This window comes from Thamnophis sirtalis, unplaced genomic scaffold, assembly GCF_051295495.1.
Source record: "Thamnophis sirtalis isolate CommonGarterSnake01/CBP01778 unplaced genomic scaffold, rThaSir2_p1.2 scaffold_3, whole genome shotgun sequence".
Taxonomy (NCBI): Eukaryota; Metazoa; Chordata; class Lepidosauria; order Squamata; family Natricidae; genus Thamnophis; species Thamnophis sirtalis.
Window position 1 is genome coordinate 123,806,823 of NW_028261383.1, and position 21,513 is coordinate 123,828,335.

A 21,513-nucleotide genomic window follows, 5' to 3' on the forward strand; every position below is an offset into this window, starting at 1 on the left:
CGCTGCTTGTTATAGCATACGACTTTACGAATCGGCAGATGAAGCGGACGCTTAGAAGAATTATTAAAAGAATTAAATTTTTTTTTAAAAAAACCTTTGCGGGCACTCCGGGAACGACTTCGGTGTGACGTCACTCCTATGCGCCAATAGCGCGCTGAAGGACCCTTTCCAAGAGAGGGAACCTAAGAACCTGCAAAAAATGGCGGCGCCCGTTCTAAACGTCGCCCTGCGCGGATTCCGGAAGAGCAGAAGTTTTAGTACTACTGGTGAGTGATGCTAGAATGGGAGAGAAAATTGGGGTATTTTTCCCCGGTGATCTTTTAGCGCTTCCTGAAACTGGCTTCCCCACGTTCATTTTGCACTTTAGAAGTCCACCTCTGACCATTCCTCCTGTTAAATTTTGTTCCATTATATTCCAGCGCAGATGGAGATTCTCAGTCATCCAGCTCTCATGGTTGTCCCAAAAGATGCTTTTTTCAAGAGGCAACTGGACTGTCTTGTTTTTCTTTGAAGACGTTTCGCTTCTCATCCAAGAAGCTTTTTCAGCTCTTATATTCCAGTGCATCCCTGTGTCTGGAATGTTGATATCACCTTTATGGGCTTTGTTGAAACACCCCAGGAATAGTGGTCTCTTCATTTAGAGTTGGATGGATTTAGGTTTTTCTGCAAGCATAGTATGCATCTTAACTTGTAAGGTTCTGCTAGGTTTATGCTCTCTGAACTGCAGATACTCGGACAATCATACAATAATAGGCCACCAAGATTGAAAATATTTTGGTAGCTGTGGTTTAAACCTTGCACCAGTGGTGCACATCTCTGCTGTTAATTTGTTGGGTTTTTTAATGCTTCTGTGCAAGAAATTTGCTCTGAAAGGTGGATCTGTAAAGCATTTTTTTAATGCAGTCATTTTAATAAAGGCTAGAAAGGTGTTGGATGCATGCGGGCCAAGGCATTTCTTCAAAATCACTTTTGAAATGAAGACATTGCTCTCAACTTGTATGAAGAGATTGGCTATGGATATATCGTTTTTTCATTCTGTAAAATGTTTCTCAACAATGCCCAGGAAGGATTGATCCCAGTTTGAATAGAACAGTAGTTATGCCATTAATAACTCTGTATTTGTTTTGGATGCTAACATAAAACAGATTATTAAAAGTGACTAGTAGTATTGGTGCCTTTTTATGTGTATAAACATTGTATTGATTTTGATTGCAGCTAAAATATATTGTTTTAATGGTTAGGTGTTTTTTATTTAAAAGTTTTTTATTAAGACATTAAAACATTGGACATAGTATAACCATCCTGGCAATGTCTTTGCCATACATACTAGAATATAAAGTTAAATATAACCACCATGCTTCTTTACAGTTGGTCAATTCAGTATTTACAAATATAAGGATATCGTATTTTCATCCATGTTGCTTTGTTCTTGTCTTATACATTTTCACTGTTATGATTTCATACATAATTCTAATCTCAATTCTATAAATCTTAGTCATTGCTTATTTTGGATCTTTCCTTTTTTGTTCCAATCATCGATAAAATTTAGCGATGGTATACCGATCTTATAATATTCTGATTCGTCTTTGTTCTTCAATTCCCACATCAATTTATCCATTTCAGCACAAATCAGAATTTTCCTAATTACTTCCTTTTCTTGTGAAATTTCCCTGTTTTTCCAGTTTTGGGTAAAGACCATTCTTGCTGCCATAATAATAGGCATTATTAAGTAGATTACCCCTTTGTTATGTTTATCATTTATGATTCCCCAAAGAAATAGTTTTGGTTTGAATTCTATTTCCTCTTTGATTATCTCTTATCAGCCACCTTTGAATTTTCCACCAATATTTTTTTGTTTTTTGGCACGACCACCACATATGGTAGTACATGCCTGATTAATAATCACATTTCCAACAATTTTGCGCTAAATTTCTTAACATTTTGGCTATTCTCGCAGGTGGGAGATGCCACCTATAAAACATGTTATATATGTTTTCTTTATAAGGTATTGCCAATGTTATTTTCCTATTCCTTTCCCATAGTTCTTGCCATTTTTCTAGATGTATATTGTAGCCAAAGTTTATCGCCCATGCTACCATTGTCTCCTTAATCTGCTTTTCTTCCATTTTATATTCCAATAAAAAATTTGTAAGTCTTTATCAATTTATCATTTGTCCCCAAAAGGATCTTATCTATTGCTATCAACTCCCTATTAATGCCCCATTCTTTCATAACTTTCGAGTAACGTGGTTGGATTTGAAAATAGGACCACCATTCCAATTCTAACTCTTTACTCTTTTAGCTCCTACCTCGATCTTAATCTCCTTTTTTGTCTATTATATCTTTATAGGTGAGCTGTTTTCCCTGATTAATAAGATTTGGGCGCACTAACGCTTCTAATGTTGATAGCCAAATCAGAACCTTGCTGTAAATTTTCCTCTTGAATTTATTCCATATTTCTAATAACACCTGTCATAAAGTGCCTCTGAAAATATTGATGTGTTACCTCTTTCCTGTACCACAGGAATGTGTGCCATCCTAAATGTACGTCATGGCCCTCTAATGTTAACAGTCTATTATTATTTTTACCTAGAATTAGGTATTCTGAGATCACTCATTGTATATCTATATTTCCAATAAACTAAATGTAGATACAGATATAAAGATAAAGGGAAAATGGCTGCCCGACCTAAACGCTCGGACTTGCGAGGAGCAAAGGACAAACAAATTCTCGGGACTGAGTTCCGGATTTTAAAAAAGAGGAGTCCCTGCAAGAGATTGACCACCTGACAAGCCAGGGAAGCAATTATCTGGAGGGGGTCGCTTTCGGGCGGCCTCTGGACGGCGTTCCTGTGCTTTTATACCTCCTTGGTGACTGGCGGCGACGGTGGCGGTGCTCGGGCGGCGAGTGCCTTTCGGCTGTGCTTTCGGTTGTGCTGCTGGAGACAGGTTTTTGACCTGTGCTGGGCCTGCTGGACCTGGGCTGGGCGTTGTCAGAGTGGTGGTCTGCACCTCGCCCCGAGGAGGGGGTGTGCCTGTGTGCACATCACAGGCACACTTGGTTTTCAAATAATGGCAGAGACAAAAGTATGCTGGACTATTTCCTAGTGCATAAACGATTCCAGAGCGCTACTCATGATGTTTGAGCAATGCGTGGAGCCTCTATCGGATCGGATCACCATCTGGTCAGGGCAAAATTCCGACTGCACCTAAAGGCACCCAATACTACTCAGCCCACAGCTACCCTCGACTACGCAAATTTATCCGACCCCAACAGCCAAGCCAACTTTTGCTACAGAACAGATTTTCTCCTCTGTTAGCGGACAACATTGACGAAAACTGAAACTCAGCAAAAAAAACTCCATCATTAATTCACTTAATGAAATCTGCCCAAAAAAACGACGGAAAATAAAACCTTGGATTTCGACTAATACCCTAAATCTTGTCGAACAACGCGCAAAAATAAAGAACATTGACCACAAACTATACCTTTACCTTAACAGGCAAATTAAAAGGCAGCTTAAGGCGGATAAGGAGGCCTGGTGGAACGCAAAAGCCCAAGAAATGGAACTGGCCAGCAAAAACCACGACTCACGCTTACTCTACAGCATCCTGCGAAGCTGCAATGGAAAATTTAAAGCAACGAGCTCAAACCTCAAAGATCATCTCGGAAACCCCATAAAATCACTAATGGGTAAACTGGATAGGTGGAAAGAACACTTTAGCCAATTACTGAATCGCCCCCACCCCACCAGCCTAGACCAACGTCTGATGGAGAATGCGGACTTACAATTACCAAGCGCAATTAACGACCACCCTCCGACAGAGGAGGAAATCCGTGCTGCAATTAAAAGACTTAAGAACCGGAAGGCATCTAGGGTAGACAATATCCCTGCTGAAGCTTTGAAAGCGGGAGGAGAACCAATAGTAAAACAATTGAAATGTATATACTCTGCCATCTGGGACCAAAGAGTCGTGCCTCAAGACTTCAAAGACTCGATTATTGTACCAATCCACAAAAAGGGAGACCCAGCCGATTGCAAAAACTATAGAGGAATAAGTTTGCTATCAACATCCGGCAAGCTCTTAACCTCTATAATCCGATCCAGACTACTGAAAGTCAGAGAAACTAATTGCAGGGAAGAGCAAGCCGGTTTCAGACCAGGAAGAGGTTGCACAGACCAAATATTTACCCTGAGACAACTAGCCGAATCACGCCTGCGTTACAAAAAGGACACTTTTTTAGTATTTGTGGATTTTTCATGCGCCTTCGATAGCATAGATCATTCATCGTTGTGGTGCGCCTTTAAAGCTGAATCAATCCCCTATGCTACACTCAACGTGCTTAAAGCTTTTTACAAAGGTGGAATGAGCCGGACAAAATACCTGGGAAATGTGTCCCCACCATTCTCAATAACTACCGGCATCAAACAAGGCTGTATTATTTCACCAATGCTCTTCAATATAACCATGGATTGGATCCTCAGACAAACTTTTAAAGACACACCAGGCGTTCAAATCGGGGCTCAGCTGTCTCTCACGGACTTGGTGTATGCTGGTGACATCGTCTTCTTTGCTGAAACAGCCCAAACCGCCCAAAATACCCTGGATGTATTACAAGCAAATGCTAACAAACTCGGCCTGGTGATAAATGGTGCAAAAACCAAATTCATTTTCACCGGCACTCAACCAGCTCAACTGCACCTCGAAGGCAACCCTATCGAAAGAGTAGACACGTTTAAATATTTGGGGTCGATCATCGACAGCCAACGTGTAGTGGCTACAAATGACATCAAAAGCCGCATTGGCAATGCTACAGCCGCATTCGCCTCTTTAAGGAAGTGCCTGTGGAGCCAAAATGACGTGACGATTGCAACCAAGATGAGGATATTTAATGCTTCCATCCGCACAATCTTACTGTACGGCTCGGAATCGTGGACTTTACTTAAAAGCGACCTGAACCTATTAGAACGATTCCAGCTAAGATGCCTGCGCAACATTCTGCACATAACTCTACGGGACCAATGGAAAAACGAAACGGTATTGCAGCTGTGTAAAAACCAAACTATAATCGAACTTTACCTAAGAAGACAACGACTTAGATGGTTTGGACACGTTTGCCGTATGGACAATAGCCGATTACCTTACCGATCGATTAACTCGCTGCGACCGGATGGGTGGAAAATCGCACGAAATGCCCCAAAGAAAACGTGGATATCCCAAGTGGCTCACGATCTTCAACCACTCCATTTCTCGATAACCGATGCCCAACAAGCCGCCCTAAATCGGAATCAATGGCGTGCTGTAATCCGTGACGTCCTGCCCCTGGCCTTCACAATGCAACGGTCACTGCCTTATGGACGTTGACATTTACGAAGATTAAGTCCAAGAGGAGGGGGTGGTGAGTCGCTGCAGCAATTTGGGCCAGGACTGGGCAGCTGGTCTTTGCTGCTGCCGCAGTTCTTCTAGGCCTCCCCCCCTCCTTCTCTCTTGGTGCGGCCTTCTTTTACTTGGTTGTTGCCGCTGCGGGGCGTTCGCGCTGCCTGGTTCTCTGCTGCCTGGTACATTGTTCACTCTTCACTACGGTCAGTGCGGCCAGCGCTATCTGCTGCTCCCTCAGGGGGACCATCTTCGACAGCGCCTCTTTTGGGTCAACGACGAGAAGCGGGAGGGACAAGGCCGTGAACTTGCCATCTGTTTCAAACTGGCGCCTATTCCCCCCCCCTGCAACCACTCCAGCCATCTTAGACTCTGGGCCCTTGGCCCCCCTTTTGCATTTTCCGGACTTACAAGAGGGGAGAGGGACTGAGGAACTCTCCTCCTTTCATCATCATTGGTTCTGACCTCCATATCTGCATGAACCCGCTTGAGTGGAATTTTAAGATCTGCGCAATTTTCTGTGGATGGAGTGTGTATGGTGTGATTGTTGATGAATGAACCCACTTAATTTTAACTAATTTTATATTATTTTGCTATTGTATTTTTGTACGTTTTTAATTGACCATAGTGGGGTATGTATGAGAGAGTGACTGTGGGTATACATGAGAGGACCGAGGGCGCAGCCTGGTGCCCCCTCCACTGAGTGCATAAGCAGAAGTGGTAGGGGGCCCAGGCCTACCTCTCGTCCTAGTATGAATGATAGATGCGGCCTGCCGGGAAAAGCGGGGGCCATGGGAGGGGGAGTCTACAGGGATGGGGGCGGGCCGGAGCATCCCGGTCATGATGGGGAGGGGCAGGTATAATGGGAGCTACAGGGTAGCCATTACCGGGGAAGGAGGGCTCGCTACATCACAGCGATCCCTTGTTCTGGCCCTGCAAGCTCAACTCAAGGACCTGGTGGCAAGAGAAGCCAGGGCCCTGGTCTCAGCTTGTTGCTGCTAAATGCCAGGTCTGTGATTCATAAAGCTCCCCTCGTCCGGGACTTAATACTTGACGAGGGGGCAGACCTGGCATGTATTACTGAAACCTGGCTGGGCCATGAGGGAGGAGTCCCCCTCTCAGAAATGTGCCCGGAAGGGTTTCAGGTGCTCCACCAACCACGACATCAGATAAGGGGTGGGGGAGTGGCAATTATTATCCGAGGATCATTAGTTCCTCTCAGGATCCCTGCTCCGGAGACTGTGGGGTGTGAGTCCCCTCTCTTGAAGTTGGACCTAGGGGTTCAAGTGGGCTTGCTTTTGACGTACCTACCTCCCAGCTGCGTCACAACAGCCCTGCCTGCGCTCCTGGAGTCAGTAGCCGGGTTGGCGGTTGAGTTCCCCAGACTGATAGTACTGGGGGACTTCAACCTGCCGTCCCTAGGCGAACAATCTGATGGGGCCCAGGAGTTCATGGCTTCCATGACAACCATGGACTTGACCCAGGTAATTCAGGGTCCGACTCGCGACACACACTCGACCTAGTGTTTCTCTCGGGGCAGTGGAGACGTGATCTTGAGTTAAGGGGAATAGAGATCTCGCCCTTGTCATGGTCAGATTACTTCCTGTTGAGGCTTGATTTTCGGAAGCTACTCCCCCACTGCAGGGAGGTGGAACCGATTAAGTGGTTCCGCCCCAGGCACCTGATGGACCCGCTGGGATTTCAGAAGGAGCTTGGGGAGATACCTGACTCTCTTGCCCACAATCCAACAGAGTCCTTGGTTGCCGCCTGGAATACAGCGGCGACTGAGGCGCTAGACTGGATTGCGCCTTTGCGGCCTCTCCGTGGCAGTGGATCCAGGAGGGCACCTTGGTTTACCGAGGAACTCCGGGAGATGAAGCGCCAAAAAAGACGCTTAGAGCGACGCTGGAGGGCTAGCAACTCCGAATCCGACCGAACACTACTAAGAGCCTTTATTAGGACTTATTTAGTGGCGATACGGGCAGCAAAATGTGCACATTTTTCCGCTCTTATTGCGTCCGCAGAATCTCGCCCAGCCGCCCTGTTTAGGATAACCCATTCCCTCCTGAAAGGGGGGGAAATGAGGGATGCCTTACAGGGACATGCTGAGGAGTTTGCTCAGTTTCTGTCGGACAAAATCGCTCAGATTCGGACAGACCTTGACTCCATTTTGACAGAACCAGTGGAGATGCCGAGGGAGGGTCTTGCTCAGACTTCCTGGAATGAGTTTCAGCTTGCCACCCCTGATGAAGTGGACAAGGCCATGGGAGTGATGAGTGCCTCCACCTGTTTACTGGATCTGTGTCCCTCTTGGCTGGTTTCGACCAGCAGGGAGGTAACACAAGGCTGGCTCCAGAGAACTACCCCTCCTTGCGGGAGGGATCTTTTCCACAACCTCTGAAGGAGGCGGTGGTAAGACCCCTCCACAAGAAGCCTTCTCTGGACCCACCTATTCTTAAAAACTATTGTCCAGTCTCCAACCTCCCTTTTTTAGGGAAGGTTGTTGAGAAGGTGGTGGCCCTCCAACTCCAACGGACCTTGGATGAAGCAGATTATCTAGACCCTTTTCAGTCTGGTTTCAGAGAGCCGAGGTGGCGCAGTGGTTAAATGCAGCACTGCAGGCTACTTCAGCTGACTGCAGTTCTGCAGTTCGGCTGTTCAAATCTCACCGGCTCAGGCTTGACTCAGCCTTCCATCCTTCTTAGGTGGGTAAAATGAGGACCCGGATTGTCGTTGGGGGCAATATGCTGACTCTGTAAAACCGCTTAGAGAGGGCTGAAAGCCCTATGAAGCGGTATATAAGTCTAACTGCTATTGCTAACTGCTATTCAGGCCTGGTTACTGCACCGAAACCGCTTTGGTCGCACTGACCAATGATCTCTGGCGGGCCAGGGATAGAGGACATTCCTCTATCCTAGTGCTCCTTGACCTCTCAGCGGCTTTCGATACCATCAACCATGGTATCCTTCTGCGACGGCTGGATGTGGTGGGAGTGGGCGGCACCATTATACGGTGGTTCTCCTCTTACCTCTCCGACAGGTCGCAGTCGTCGTTGGTTGGAGGGCAGAGGTCGACTCCTAGGCCCCTTAATTATGGGGTGCCGTAGGGGTCGGTCCTGTCCCCCCTCCTATTTAATATCTACATGAAGCCACTGGGTGAGATCATTCGCCGGCACGGGATTAAATACCACCAGTACGCGGACGTCACACAGTTGTATCTGTCCGCTCCGTGCCAACTCAGCGTAGCGGTGGAAGTGATGTGCCAGTGCCTGGAAGCTGTTAGGGTCTGGATGGTAGTGAACAAACTTGCACTCAATCCTGACAAGACCGAGTGGCTGTGGATGTTGCCCCCTAAGGACAGTCTAGCTAGTCCGTCCTTAAGCCTGGGAGGAGAAAATTTGCTCCCCTCAGAGAGGGTCCGCAACTTGGGGGTCCTCCTGGATCCGCAGCTGACGTTGGAACATCACCTGTCGGCTGTGACCAGGAGGGCCTTTGCCCAGGTTCGCCTGGTGCACCAGTTGCGGCCCTATTTGGACCGGGAGGCACTGCGAACAGTCACTCACGCCCTCGTCACCTCAATATTGGATTACTGTAATGCGCTCTACATGGGGCTGCCCCTGAAAAGTGTTCGGAGAGTACAATTAGTCCAGAATGCAGCCGTGCGAGCACCCACCCACACTACACCTATCCTCCGCGAGTTGCACTGGCTCCCTATTGGTCTCCGAGCACAATTCAAGGTGCTGGTTATTACCTTTAAAGCCCTACATGGCCTAGGACCCGGATATCTACGAGACCGTCTTCTGCCACACACCTCCCTAAGACCGATAAGATCGCACAGGATGGGCCTTCTCCAGGTGCCATCAGCTGGACAATGTCGGCTGGCGACGTCTCGGAGTAGGGCCTTCTCTGTTGCCGCTCCGGCCCTATGAAATGAGCTACCCCCAGAGATCCGGACCCTACCCACTCTCATGGCCTTCCAAAAAGCTATCAAAACCTTGCTATTCCGGCAGGCCTGGGGCTGTTGACCCCTTGACTGAGGTCCAGCCCCGCTTATACTGGGTGCATGTTGTGTTTCTTTTAATCTGCTATGTCTTATTTGACTTATGTGACTCCCGGAGTCCCCCGGGATTGGGCGGCCTATAAATTTAAGAAATAGAAATAGAAATATCTAATTTTCATTTTAGAAGAAGAGTACAGTTACTAACTACTTTTTTAAAAAAAAACCATCTTGGAAATAGTTTTTGTACTTTTGCAAATGGAGAGACAGAAAAAAATGATGGTATGTTTTGGTGCTATATTATATTTCATACAGTTAACAGATAAATGTAGAAATGAAATGTTTGATTCTTTCACCTTTTTCCATACTGCATTTAGGTCTAACAATTTAAACATGTAAATTAAATGTACATTTTAATATAATGATCTGCTTTTGCAGTCTTTTTTCTTCATTTTGCTCCTGTGTCCATTGTGGGATGGTTACATTTGAGTAGGAGAAGCCCAAATGAAGAGCTAGCCTACTGTGTTTTTGATCCGATTGGATAATTTGTTACATAAATACAAATTATTTTGTTTTATGTTTTTGTTTTAGCTGTCCTCTGCAAACTGGGTGTACCTCTGGGACCAATGCCTAATGAAGACATTGATGTTAGTAATTTGGAAGCACTGGAAAAATATCGTGTTTTTACTCGCTATTTTAAGGTAGCAGAAAAAGAAAGTAAAAAAACTCCTTGGTGGCGAACGTATAAGAAATTCATCACTCCAGAGGAAGGTATTGACCATCAAAGGGCACAAAATCCCAGCCCAAGTTTCTTCCCCTTCCAGTAGCTTTGATCAAATAGTTTAATATTTTTCCCAAAGGCATCATGCATTTTATATACTTATACATTTTATTGACCATGATAGAACATATTTTTGAATAAACATAAAATTATAATGTACAATGCTGTTGAGAAAGTGAACAGGAAAGTATAAAAATAAAGTTGAAGATTTGGCTTTTATAATTATATCTTGAAAGTGAAACAGAACAATTGTTTCTGTTCAAAAAGCAAGGCATCTTTATTAGAAAAATGCACTGATTTCTTCTCCCTTTAACTTGTAATAAATTCTGCAACCTTAAGAGTTCTAGAAATCAGAGATTCTAAGTCTACAACAGGCACTTTCTACATATTCTAAGATAGAAAATAAATTGTTATTTTCACCTTTAACACATGTTATTTAAACAAATAGTTATGGGTTGTCCATCAGTATATTGTATAGAAAGCTACAAGATTTATTTTGCATAATCTCTTTTCTTTTAAATCTTAGATGAAGAGGCAAAGATCGACATTGGTCTGCCCAGTCTTCCACTATCACGGAAAAATATATATAAAGAGAGAAAGGCTTTTCGGAAACAAAATTTATCTAATCCAGAACTGGAAAAGGCATCCTGGCTCAAAACATGTATGTTAGTAACCACTCTCCCAACATTTATTTCTTTTGCATTCGCAAGCATTCATCCATTTTGCTTATTTTGTTTCTGCTTGCAGTGCAGATTCCACTAGATGATGTCAAAGCTGAATGGGAAAGAACCAGTGGCCCATATCACAAGCAACGATTAGCAGAACACCATGGACTGTACCGGGATTTGTTTGATAATGCTATGTTTGTTCCCAGAGTGCTTCTAAAAGTGGAATATAACCAGGATGAGAATTATGTTATGCCAGTTTATTATGGAAATGTGGTTACTCCCACAGAGGTATTATACAAGAGTAGGAGCTTTGAGATAATGTACATCCTTTTTTTGGTTTTGGTTTGTCTGCTGATCATGTATTACGTATAAGACACTAAAGTAAATTTCCTGTAACATTTTACAAAATTGTGCCTGATGAATATGTCATTACTCTAAACACTTTAATAGTTATATGTTCTCTATGTACTAATATAGTGCTCTGCCAGTGGAATTCCCACCTTGCAGGGTTACAATTGTTAGCGTTAAGATGCATGAAATCAGATTCACTATAAATTAATTCTACGATGTAACACCTAGTAAATAGGAATAATTATAATCCAAGATACCTGTAGTGCTCTCTTTGTCAGATTAACTACAGCTAATCCTTACTTACTGACCACTTGTTCAGCAGCTGTTCAAAGTTACAATAATGCTGAGAAAGGGGCCATGATTGATCCTAGAGGATGTGGCTGTCACAATTACATAATCGCAATTTGGGTATTTGGCAACCAGCATGGATTTACAATGGTCATTTTCCTGCAGTCATGTGATCACCTTTTGTGACCTTCCCCACCATTTGATCAACATAACATTGTGCTTAACAATGTATGGTTATTTGCTTAATGATCACAACGGGAACTGATATCAGTGATGTTTTATTTTACGACTGGGTCACTTAGCAATGCAATTTCCAGTCTCAATTGCATCGGTGAGGATTACCTGTAAAGTGAATATAACTTTAACTTCCACTTATTAAATGTCTGTGTACTATTTTTCTAGTACAATGCCTAGAGCAGTTTTCAACTACATGCAGACAAATGCTAAAAATAAGCAATGAATTGTTTTTTGTGAAGAAAAAAATTATTAGTTGCACCAGTAAAGCAGAAACTACCACCATCTATTAAATGTCTGGGACCATGAGACATTCTTAACCTATCACATAATCATGACAAGAGGTGCTTCAATTACTGACACTCAACCTTACTTGTAAATTCTGTGTGGTCTGGAATAATCTTACAGAATTAGATAGCTTTTTGCAATACTATTGGTGTTTGGGTGAGATTTCTGTTATCAATAACAGCAGTATGACCTTTTTTATTGTCCACAGAATCTCCCAAATTCATGCAGTAAGGAAATTTGTATTTGGACCAGTTATTTTCTCTTATTTGTAACCTAAAATGGAAGAAAAGGGGTGTGAAAATCATCAAGATTGTTATTGTACATATGCTGATTGAAAATAATCCCCTCCCAAATTCCCCAAACATTTTGAACTATACTTTCTGTTCACTTGAGTGAGGGTGGGAGGTTACTACCTTTCCTTTTGCAATCCATGGCTCCAAAAATTAGTTCCTACCCCCAACCTTTTCTCTACCGCATCTTCCTTTTTAACTCCCAACTCCCTTGAGAATATTAGTTTTGATTCTCCATGCTGCAGTTATTAAGAAATGATATCGATGTCTGTTGACTGATGTAAAAGTTGTGACCAGCTAAGAGAGCAAGTTTAAGAACACAAATTATTGTTATTTCGACTAAGACCACTCAACTACATCAGTGACTCGGGACTGCTTACAATTAAAGTTGGAATTCTTTATTCAGGACCATGGTGGGGCAGGGGTGAGGAATAGCTATTTAATACTCATTGTCATATTTTCCTGTTTAGGCTTTTAATCATCCTGAAGTTTCATTTGAAGCAGAGGAAGGAACACTTTGGACATTGTTGCTCACTAATCTAGGTAAGTGCCATTATGTTAGGAATACTTTCTTACATGATAGAATTTCTTAACAGATTTTCCATTGCATATTTTGATGGCGCTTCTGATTAAAATCCAGTTACTGCACCCGAAACAGACACTTTTAAACTGCAAAAGTCTATAGAGTGGAAAAAAAAACCCAGAAATCATATAATTAAGAAAAACTGCCTAGATCGGGGTTCCTCAAAGTGGTTAATATTGACCCCCAGAGTCAGTGGGACCATTCAATGAGTTGATAAATGGCTGGAGTAACCTTGAGTTGTCTCTCATAATGGTTCGTTGCATAGTCAGTTTAGACAGGATTTGGTATTTTTATCCACCTATTGAGACCTTCCCAAGGATCTGAGATAGGCAGAGGATGTTTGATGATGTTAAAGGTTGTTTGTAGTATTAAAATACCCATTAAATTGTTTTCATATAATGTTTGGAATCGATAAACAATTTGAAATGGAGGAAGAGTTGATGAGATATAGAATAATAATAATAATACTTTATTTACGGTCACAGACCAAAACACTATGAGATATAGAGTTTGGGGATCCCTGGCCTAGATAGTTGTTCAATTTAATTTAGATAATTCTTGCTTTTGTAAGGTGGGACTGGGCATTTTAAAGGAAGATTTTGCAAGTTCTAGATGGGTTTTTTTTTAAATCCATCTAGACTTTTTAAAGCTTGTAAAAGTTGTGAGCAACATAAAAGAAGGCTGCATTTCCCCCCCAAAGCTGATCAAATTGTACCATTATCCAAACTCACTTACTGCTTTGTCTGTCCAGGCACATTGCAGGCTTTTGCTAAAATATTGTCTGCCAGATCTGGAAACCTGCATGAGTCATAGATTAAAATTAAAATACTCTTAGTAAATAGCTGTATTCATTTATTTAATTAATCTATATATCAGCCATCTCACTATCCTAGTGATGGTTCTGGGAAGAAAACTGATGGATGACTAAGGATTAATATGTGGCACAGATGTATCAGAACTGGGAGGGGGGAGTTATTTTGTCAAATGTTTCTTTATATAATATTGTGCAACCTTTGTCATTCAGTTTTTTAAAAAGCCATTGTGAAGCTTTTATACTAGCATGAAAAATGAACTGTTGTAGTAAAAAAGAAAAAACTGAATATGCTACAGCCAAAATAGTATAATAAAGAGATATTTTGTAAGATAAGTTGTATATTTACTGGGGTTTTGTATATCTTGTGTGTACAGATGGGCACCTGTCTGATGGCAATTCGGAGTATGTCCATTGGTTGGTGTGAGTATTAGAACTGTATAGAATACAGAATAATAGAGCTGAAAGGTACCTTGGAGGTCTTCTAGTCCAAACTCCTGCACTGAGGGCATCATTTTCATATTCAAAGGGAATATGGAACAGAATCTCAAAATTTAGTTTCCAAATGTACTATCATGCTAATTTCCCCCAATCCACCCATTATTATAGAATCAAAATGTATCTGTTAGCATGGTGACTGGGGAATTCTGGGAGTTGAAGTCCACAAAACCTAAAGAAGCTAAGGTTGAGAAACACTGGTCTAGCCTATTCCACTGTTCAGTGTACAATCTACCAGTATTATGGCAAGTCCAACAATGGCCTTCAAATCAGCAGACTCCATTGGCTTCTGTTGATGGAGCAGCATATACTGTTAGAAGTGTGCCCTTGATAATCAGCAGTATCTGGAAGGTGAGAGGTTCTCCCCATATTAGTCTTGATGCATACTTCTTACATGTGCATTCTACCTTTCCTCTAAGGAGATTGTGATGGTATGCATGGAATAGTTTGTCATATTACCTTTGCATAAAGAATTTCCTCTATAGATGAATGAGGACTTGAATCTGGATCAGGGGTGGGTTCCTGCCAGTTCTAACCTCTTCTATGGAAGAGGTTCCACAAATCTACAGTGCCCTTTAGTACCGGTTCCAGCTCCCTCCCCCCACCCATCCGCACATCATCAAGATGAAGAGTGAGAGGAGGAATTCTGGGAGTTGAAGTCCACAAGTCTTAAAGCTGTCAAGTTTGAACACCCCTGGGTTTTTTTTTCTAAAGGGTTAGGGGTGCAAGGGTCTTGTAACTTGACAGCTTTAAGACTTGAGTGCTTCAAATGCCAGAGTTTCTGAGCCAACATTTTGGTTGTTAAGCAAGAGCATTGTTAGGTGAATTTCACCACATTTTACAAATTGGTCACACCCACCTAGCCACATGACTGCCAAGCCACTCCCACCCAGTCACATGGCCAGCAAGCCACTCCCACCTGATCACATGGCCGGCAAGCCATTCCCACAAAGCAGGCCACCTCTACAGAAGAGGTTCTAAAAAGTTTTGAAACCCACCACTGATCTGGATCTCCCTTATCCCAGTCATGCTCTTTAATTATTATCCCACGTTGGCTCTTTCATCTATTAATATCTATCCAAAAATATTATATCTAATATAAGGCCATTTTAACCTGTGTATTACTCTGCCAAAGATTATATATGAGAGATTTATTTTCCCTCATAAGACAAAAAGGGGGGGAAAATATATGGAACTAGAGACCCTAACAAGATGGTCTGTATTGCAAAAAAAAAAGGAAGAAAAATATTAGAAGGAAGAATTTGGAAGGGCCTTCCAAATTCTTAACCTCAACCTTCCCCAGAGAGGATGCCTTCTGAATGTGAGGTTTCCAAGTCTTAGAATTCTCTGTGTGGCCACAGCTGAGAATCTGGGGAATTTAAAATCCATACATCTTAAAATTGGCGGAAAGCTGTCTGACCTTCAATAAACTTTACAGCTTTGAATTGGCTAATCAGGAATTCTTGTGAAGTTGACAGAACCCTGAGGATTGCATTGATTTCTGAGACATGCCATATAATGTAATACTGGTTAGAACAGAGATGAGATCCTTGGAATCCAACAGCACTCCACCTAGTAAACTTAAAAGACCCTGAGGGATCCAAGACTCTGAGGGATCTTTTAGACCCTGAGCTCAGAGTTTCCCCAGCACTGTACACTACCCAGTTAAATTGCTAGCAGCTTTTGCCAAGCAGCAAAACAGTTTTGCAAGGGATCTTGCTAACCTTTATTATTATTATCCTCATTGGAATAGCTCCAACTTCCCCGAGATAAACTGTAATTCTATCCTTTGGTGGCTGTAGAATGAATTCTTTGTTTGTTCAGGGGAATGATGTCAGGCCAACATGTTTGGATCCTGTTTTATATCAACAGGGGAAACATTCCAGGCAACCAAATAGAGGCAGGGCAAGAAATCTGCCATTATTTCCCTGCATTTCCAGCCAGAGGAACAGGATACCATCGCTATGTTTTCCTTCTATTCAAACAGGACCAGCCAATTGATTTTACTGAAGATGTGCGGCCAATGCCATGGTAACTCTTCACGTTATCCATATGATGATGAAAGAAAATTTGTATTGGAATGTTACATCTTATCTCAGGAGGTGACAGGTGTAGGAAGGAAAACTGATCAGTTTAAGATTTTTTTAAATATTAAGAACCAAAGGTGCTTTTTCAAGAGGCAACTGGACTTTCTGTTTTTTTCTTTGAAAATGTTTCGCTTCTCATCCAAGAAGCTTCTTCAACTCTGACTGGATGGTGTCAGAGCCATTCAGTCAGAGCTGAAGAAGCTTCTTGGATGAGAAACGAAATGTCTTCAAAGAAAAATCAGGACGTCCAATTGCCTCTTGAAAAAGCATCTTTGGGACAGCCATTACCTGCATGACTGAATCTCCAGAGACATTTAATATTAAGAATTTAAAACAGTTCAGTTCAGCAGAAAAACAAAAAACCAGACATAGCACAACTTGAAAACAAGAACAACTAGCCAAATGGCTTTAAATGTTGAAACCTTCTTATTGGACAGTAGTATGTATACACAACACTTTAGGCTGATTTTTTGGGTAGAAATCAGCATATGGCCTGTAGTTATATTAAGTAACTCTGGGGTCTCCCAGTGTGATGCCCACAGATAGAGTGGGATACAGGTGTTGATGCTCACTAAGCTCTGTTTTTTAAATGGCTGTACAATGAATGTACAATGGAAGGCAGAGGGAACAAAGTCAAGATAAAACTGCTTATAAGAAGCTGTTAGAGGAGAATTGGATATAATTCTCTCATTCCAGGAACCTCATGTTTATACCTGTTTAAAATTTAAATCAGTTTTGAATTGTTTTTTTCTCACTTTCACTCTCCTTAAAATATGATTTCTAGGGCGGGAAACAGTGCTCAACACATAGCACTTCTATATTTTCAATTTAAGAGTTCAAAAATTGATGTTTGAACAGGGGGCTAGTAATAGATGAAGAGATTACAAAACAAAAACCCATTGCATTTGTATTTTCATTTCTTCAGTCACAGCCTCAGAATGAGAACCTTCAAAACATTTGACTTCTACAAGAAGCATCAGAGTGACATGACACCAGCAGGACTGGCGTTTTTTCAGTGCGAGTGGGATACGTCTGTTACAAACATCTTTTATGAGCTTCTTAGTAAGTAATGGATCACATGTAAAATATCGTCAATTTTGCATTTTATTTAGGGTTGAAAGGAAATGGGACTTTTGTTATCCCCCCAAAAAAACCCATATAATTGGGTGGGAGTGGGGTGGAAGCTGTAGTTTAAACCCAAAATTGATAGAAACTGGAAGCTTCCTCTTCAAAAAAAAATCCCTTGATCTGTCACTCTTTTATAGAGCCTGTTTTGTGTAATTGGCACTGAAATAGTATGGCAGAGAACTTGCAAATGTACTCATAATTTAGCATGTGGTAAATATGCATGGAATAGGAGCCATGTTTAATGGGGTGCTGGGGGGAGTCGTTGAGCATCTTATTCCTAAGACTTCTAGGAGCTTGTTTTGACCCCCTCCTCCATCCAGTAACGAATGCCGAGACAAGCTTAGCTGGAATTCCACAGCACTTTATTAGCAGGAAACATAAATCTCGATGGCTGAAAGCACAAGCATAACAAACAGTTAAGAACCTTGGCAGCAACTCAGACTTCGACAGAGACAGATAACAGTTTCTCCAGCGTTAAGAATGAAGTTGAATCCTGCAAACCAGACTCCTCCCAGAGTCTCTCCTTAAATACAATCTTGAGAGGAGCCTAATTACAACTACCTGGGTCCAATTATCTTTTGTAACTGCGTAGCTGTCTCTCCGTCGATCGTTGCCTGGCATCCAGGACCATCTCCCTTGTCTCCTCATCACTATTCCAAGGCATGACGTCAGGAGCACACTCACTTCGGCTTTCACCGTTGCTCCATGCCTCAGGCGCCTCCTGGTGGCCAATCAGCCTCTCTGCGCCCTGCTCGGAGTCGGAACCCTGTCTAGGGTCCTCCACCTCTTCCAGAGCCAACTCATAAGGCCCCTCGCTGACAGAGTCTGTTTGCAGCTCCAATGGCTCCTGCTGGACCACAACAGAGCTCCAGTGTAAAAATCTTTCCAGATTCAGCATGAGACTCATTCTATCAATGCTCAAATGTTAAGCAGGGCCGTAACGGGCTTATATTTGGACAGAAAATCACCAGGGAATTTCTGAGCCTGTAGATCAGATTAGAAAGTTGGAAGGAAACATCCCTGGAAAGGCAATGGTAAATCATGTCCTTACACCTAGCAAGAAAACATCACGGACAAATCCTTTAAGTCTAAGCAATCACACTGGATTAAGTTCCCTTTATTCCCTTGTTAGTTGCATGGTAAATTTGAGGGATATCTATTGCTATTTCAGTGGCAGATCCTATGAAATTATAAAGAAAGTCCCCCTGTATGTATTACAGGTTTTTAGTAGTAATGATTGATTTATTATGTGCCATCAGGTTTTTAGTAGTAATGATTGATTTATTATGTGCCATCAGGTTAGTAACCACACACATCAATATTCTCCCTGATGATCTGTCTTTCAAGTCCTCCAATAATGCAAACATCACAACTGTAACTGAACAGTTTATTTTATTGCTGGTTGTTTTCCTCTTCTTTTTCCTTCCTCCTTTCCCAGCATTAACACCTTCTGCAGAGTGTTAAGTCTCCACATAATGTGTCTGAAATAGGATAATTTGAACCTGGTCATTTGTGGCTCAAGTGGGAACCCTGGATTAATTTTTTGACAACCCATTTGTTTGTTTTTTTGCCTGTCCACAGTGTACTTAGGAGTCTTCTCCAACACCAAAGTTGAAAAGTTTAATACTCTTCCTATTCTGTTTCAAAGTTCCAGCCGTAACTTTAGCTTGAAACTATTTTGCTTTTTGAAATACTAAGACTATTGAGTGTTGTACTACTCAATAGTCTTAATATTTTAAGTCATATACTGTTGGTTGGTGCAGCTTCCAGGCCCCCAGTGGTTTTATTTAGAGGAGGGGTGTCAAACTGGATTTCTTTGCGGGCCGGATCAGCATTGTAGTTCTCCATGGACTGGCCAGGGGGGAGAGGGGAAACGGGACAGACGCCTCCTGCAGTACTCCACCAGCCAAAACGGGGCACGGGGGGGCCCACACGAGACACCCCCACACTCCATTTTTGGCCTGGACGGCCTCTACGCTGCAAGAAACATAGAGGCACTTTATTAGAAGAGAAGGAAGCATATGCTTTTTCAGGGCACAGTGAAAATACTGCAGATCATAACAGTTAAAAGATAGAAAACCAATGAGCCATTAATTGGTCAACCATTGAGATAAGAATCTTAAGGTCAGAGGTTGTAATTGTTGAGAAGTGCTAACATTCTCTCTTCCTTTTATAGACATGAAGGAACCAGTGTTTGACTTTGTTCAGCCACCCAAATATCATCCTCCCCAGAAGAAATATCCACACCGTCAGCCCCTGAGGTACCTAGACAGGTACAGGGACAGTGATGAACCCACCTATGGCATTTACTGAGCAGACGAACATACTTATTTCCATAGGAGATCTGAACAGAGTAATTTGTGTGTTTGGCTCCCACCCCCCACCCACCCCGTAAAAAAGAACAGAAGTCTATAAAATATCATTGAAAGTGATCCAGTTTACCACCCACTTGGAAGAAAATCCAGTTTCCATCTCTTGTGTATATGGTCTCAGATGTGTTGCTAATTTTTTTCCAGTATTTGATCAAGAAAACTTGAAGAATAAAATATTTTTATTTGAATAAAATCAGACAATACATTACATGTTACAAAAAGTGATCGATTGCTACAGAAGCTGGAGTATGCATTATCTTTCATATTAAAAGAGAAGGAAAAGCATGATTTCAAAATATTTGAAAACAGTTTCCTGGAAAGAAGCACATGGAATTCTTTGCAGGCATAGGTTGCTGGGACTGAGTGGCATAGGTGTGGGCTGTAGTTCCAGTGTAGTTCCAATGTACCTGCATTAAAGCCTCCAAATAAGATTGTATGGGAATGTTTTCCTCTGAGCCAGTCTTGTCTGCTGATGACTGTATAAACAAGTCGCTGCAGTTTCCTTGGGAAGAGTTTCAGAATTGGTTTACCATTGTGTCAGCATTCAAAGTATCATGCAGAATTAAATCAGAGTCCAAGGCAAAACGATCCTTAAAGTTCCAATTTAATAAGTCAGGCATCTTGGCACACCTGTGGAATCCCAATTCTGGAAGTTACCTAAGATTCCCACCCAGTTGAAAGTTCATGATCTTGTCCCCACACCCACAAATCCATCACATGGTCCAATCTTCTTCTTCCAAGCTGACATCTCCACCCAGCTGGTTCCGGTCAGGTGCAGAGGTGCAGAGACAAAAGATGGCCTTGGCTTCTAGAAAAGAATGACAACAACACATTCCACAATTCTACTCTTTCTATTCCCCCCTCCCAACTACTACACCAGTGGTTCCCAAACTTGGCAACTTTAAGACTTGTGGACTTCAACTCCCAGAATTCTCCAGCTGGGAGTTGAAGTCCACAAGTCTTAAAGTTGCCAAGTTTGGGAACCACTGTACTACACTAATGAAACAGCATAATGAAATAAGAGAGTGTGGCAGGCCAAAGATCCTAAAAGGGATATAACTGCAGGCCTGACACATTGCCTTTTTCCTGGTGCTGAGGGTGGCCTAACTAACTGCGCCTAAGACAGGACTAAAATTCACAGTCTCCAGGTTTCTAGCCCAATGCCTTAACCACCATACTAGACTGTCCCTCAGGGCCCAACTATCATTACAATTGGTAATTCTTTAGGCAATCTTCCGAGGTGGGGAGTTATTGTTTTGGATTGTTTTTATAGTGGGTTTTTATTTTTGTAACCACCTGGAGTCACCAAGAGTGAGTTGGGCAGCCATATAATTATAAGTAAATAAATAAATAGCATTCTCAAGTTCAAAACATTGAAGTACAATGGATATGTCCCACTAGCTATAAAGATTGACAAGTGAAAGATTTACCATAGCAGACATGATCACCAACCAAGCAATTTTATGTTCAATGAAATCAATTTGTCAATACGGGAAATCTAGGAATCCAAAAATGATGTCAGTTGTTGAATTTTTTGAAACATGCTGAAAACATTTGTTTATCATTTTTGTATCTGTTCCACTTTTACATACTAAAATAGGTCTCATAGCCATAACTATTTTTACTGTTAGAATACTTAGATCAAGGCTCAGATTTATATTTTTGCCAAGCACCTGATTATGTAAGCACATTCTTTTGGAGCAATTAAGAATAAAGCCACTGAAGAATTCAACCATTCTTCAAAAATGAGCGTATCCAG

The 21,513-nt window shown here is 42.1% G+C and overlaps 1 protein-coding gene across 1 annotated transcript; it reads left to right on the forward strand.

Annotated features, from left to right (window-relative positions):
- The first annotated feature begins 151 nt into the window (after window positions 1-151).
- Window positions 152-20,196, forward strand: MRPL38 (mitochondrial ribosomal protein L38). Its single transcript, XM_014051578.2, has 9 exons — window positions 152-266; window positions 9,967-10,146; window positions 10,683-10,817; window positions 10,904-11,112; window positions 12,746-12,818; window positions 14,047-14,092; window positions 16,040-16,198; window positions 17,180-17,316; window positions 19,559-20,196. The coding sequence occupies exons 1-9, from the start codon at window positions 200-202 to the stop codon at window positions 19,693-19,695; spliced, it is 1,143 nt and encodes a 380-aa protein (XP_013907053.1). The 5' UTR covers window positions 152-199; the 3' UTR covers window positions 19,696-20,196.
- Window positions 20,197-21,513: the final 1,317 nt, after the last annotated feature.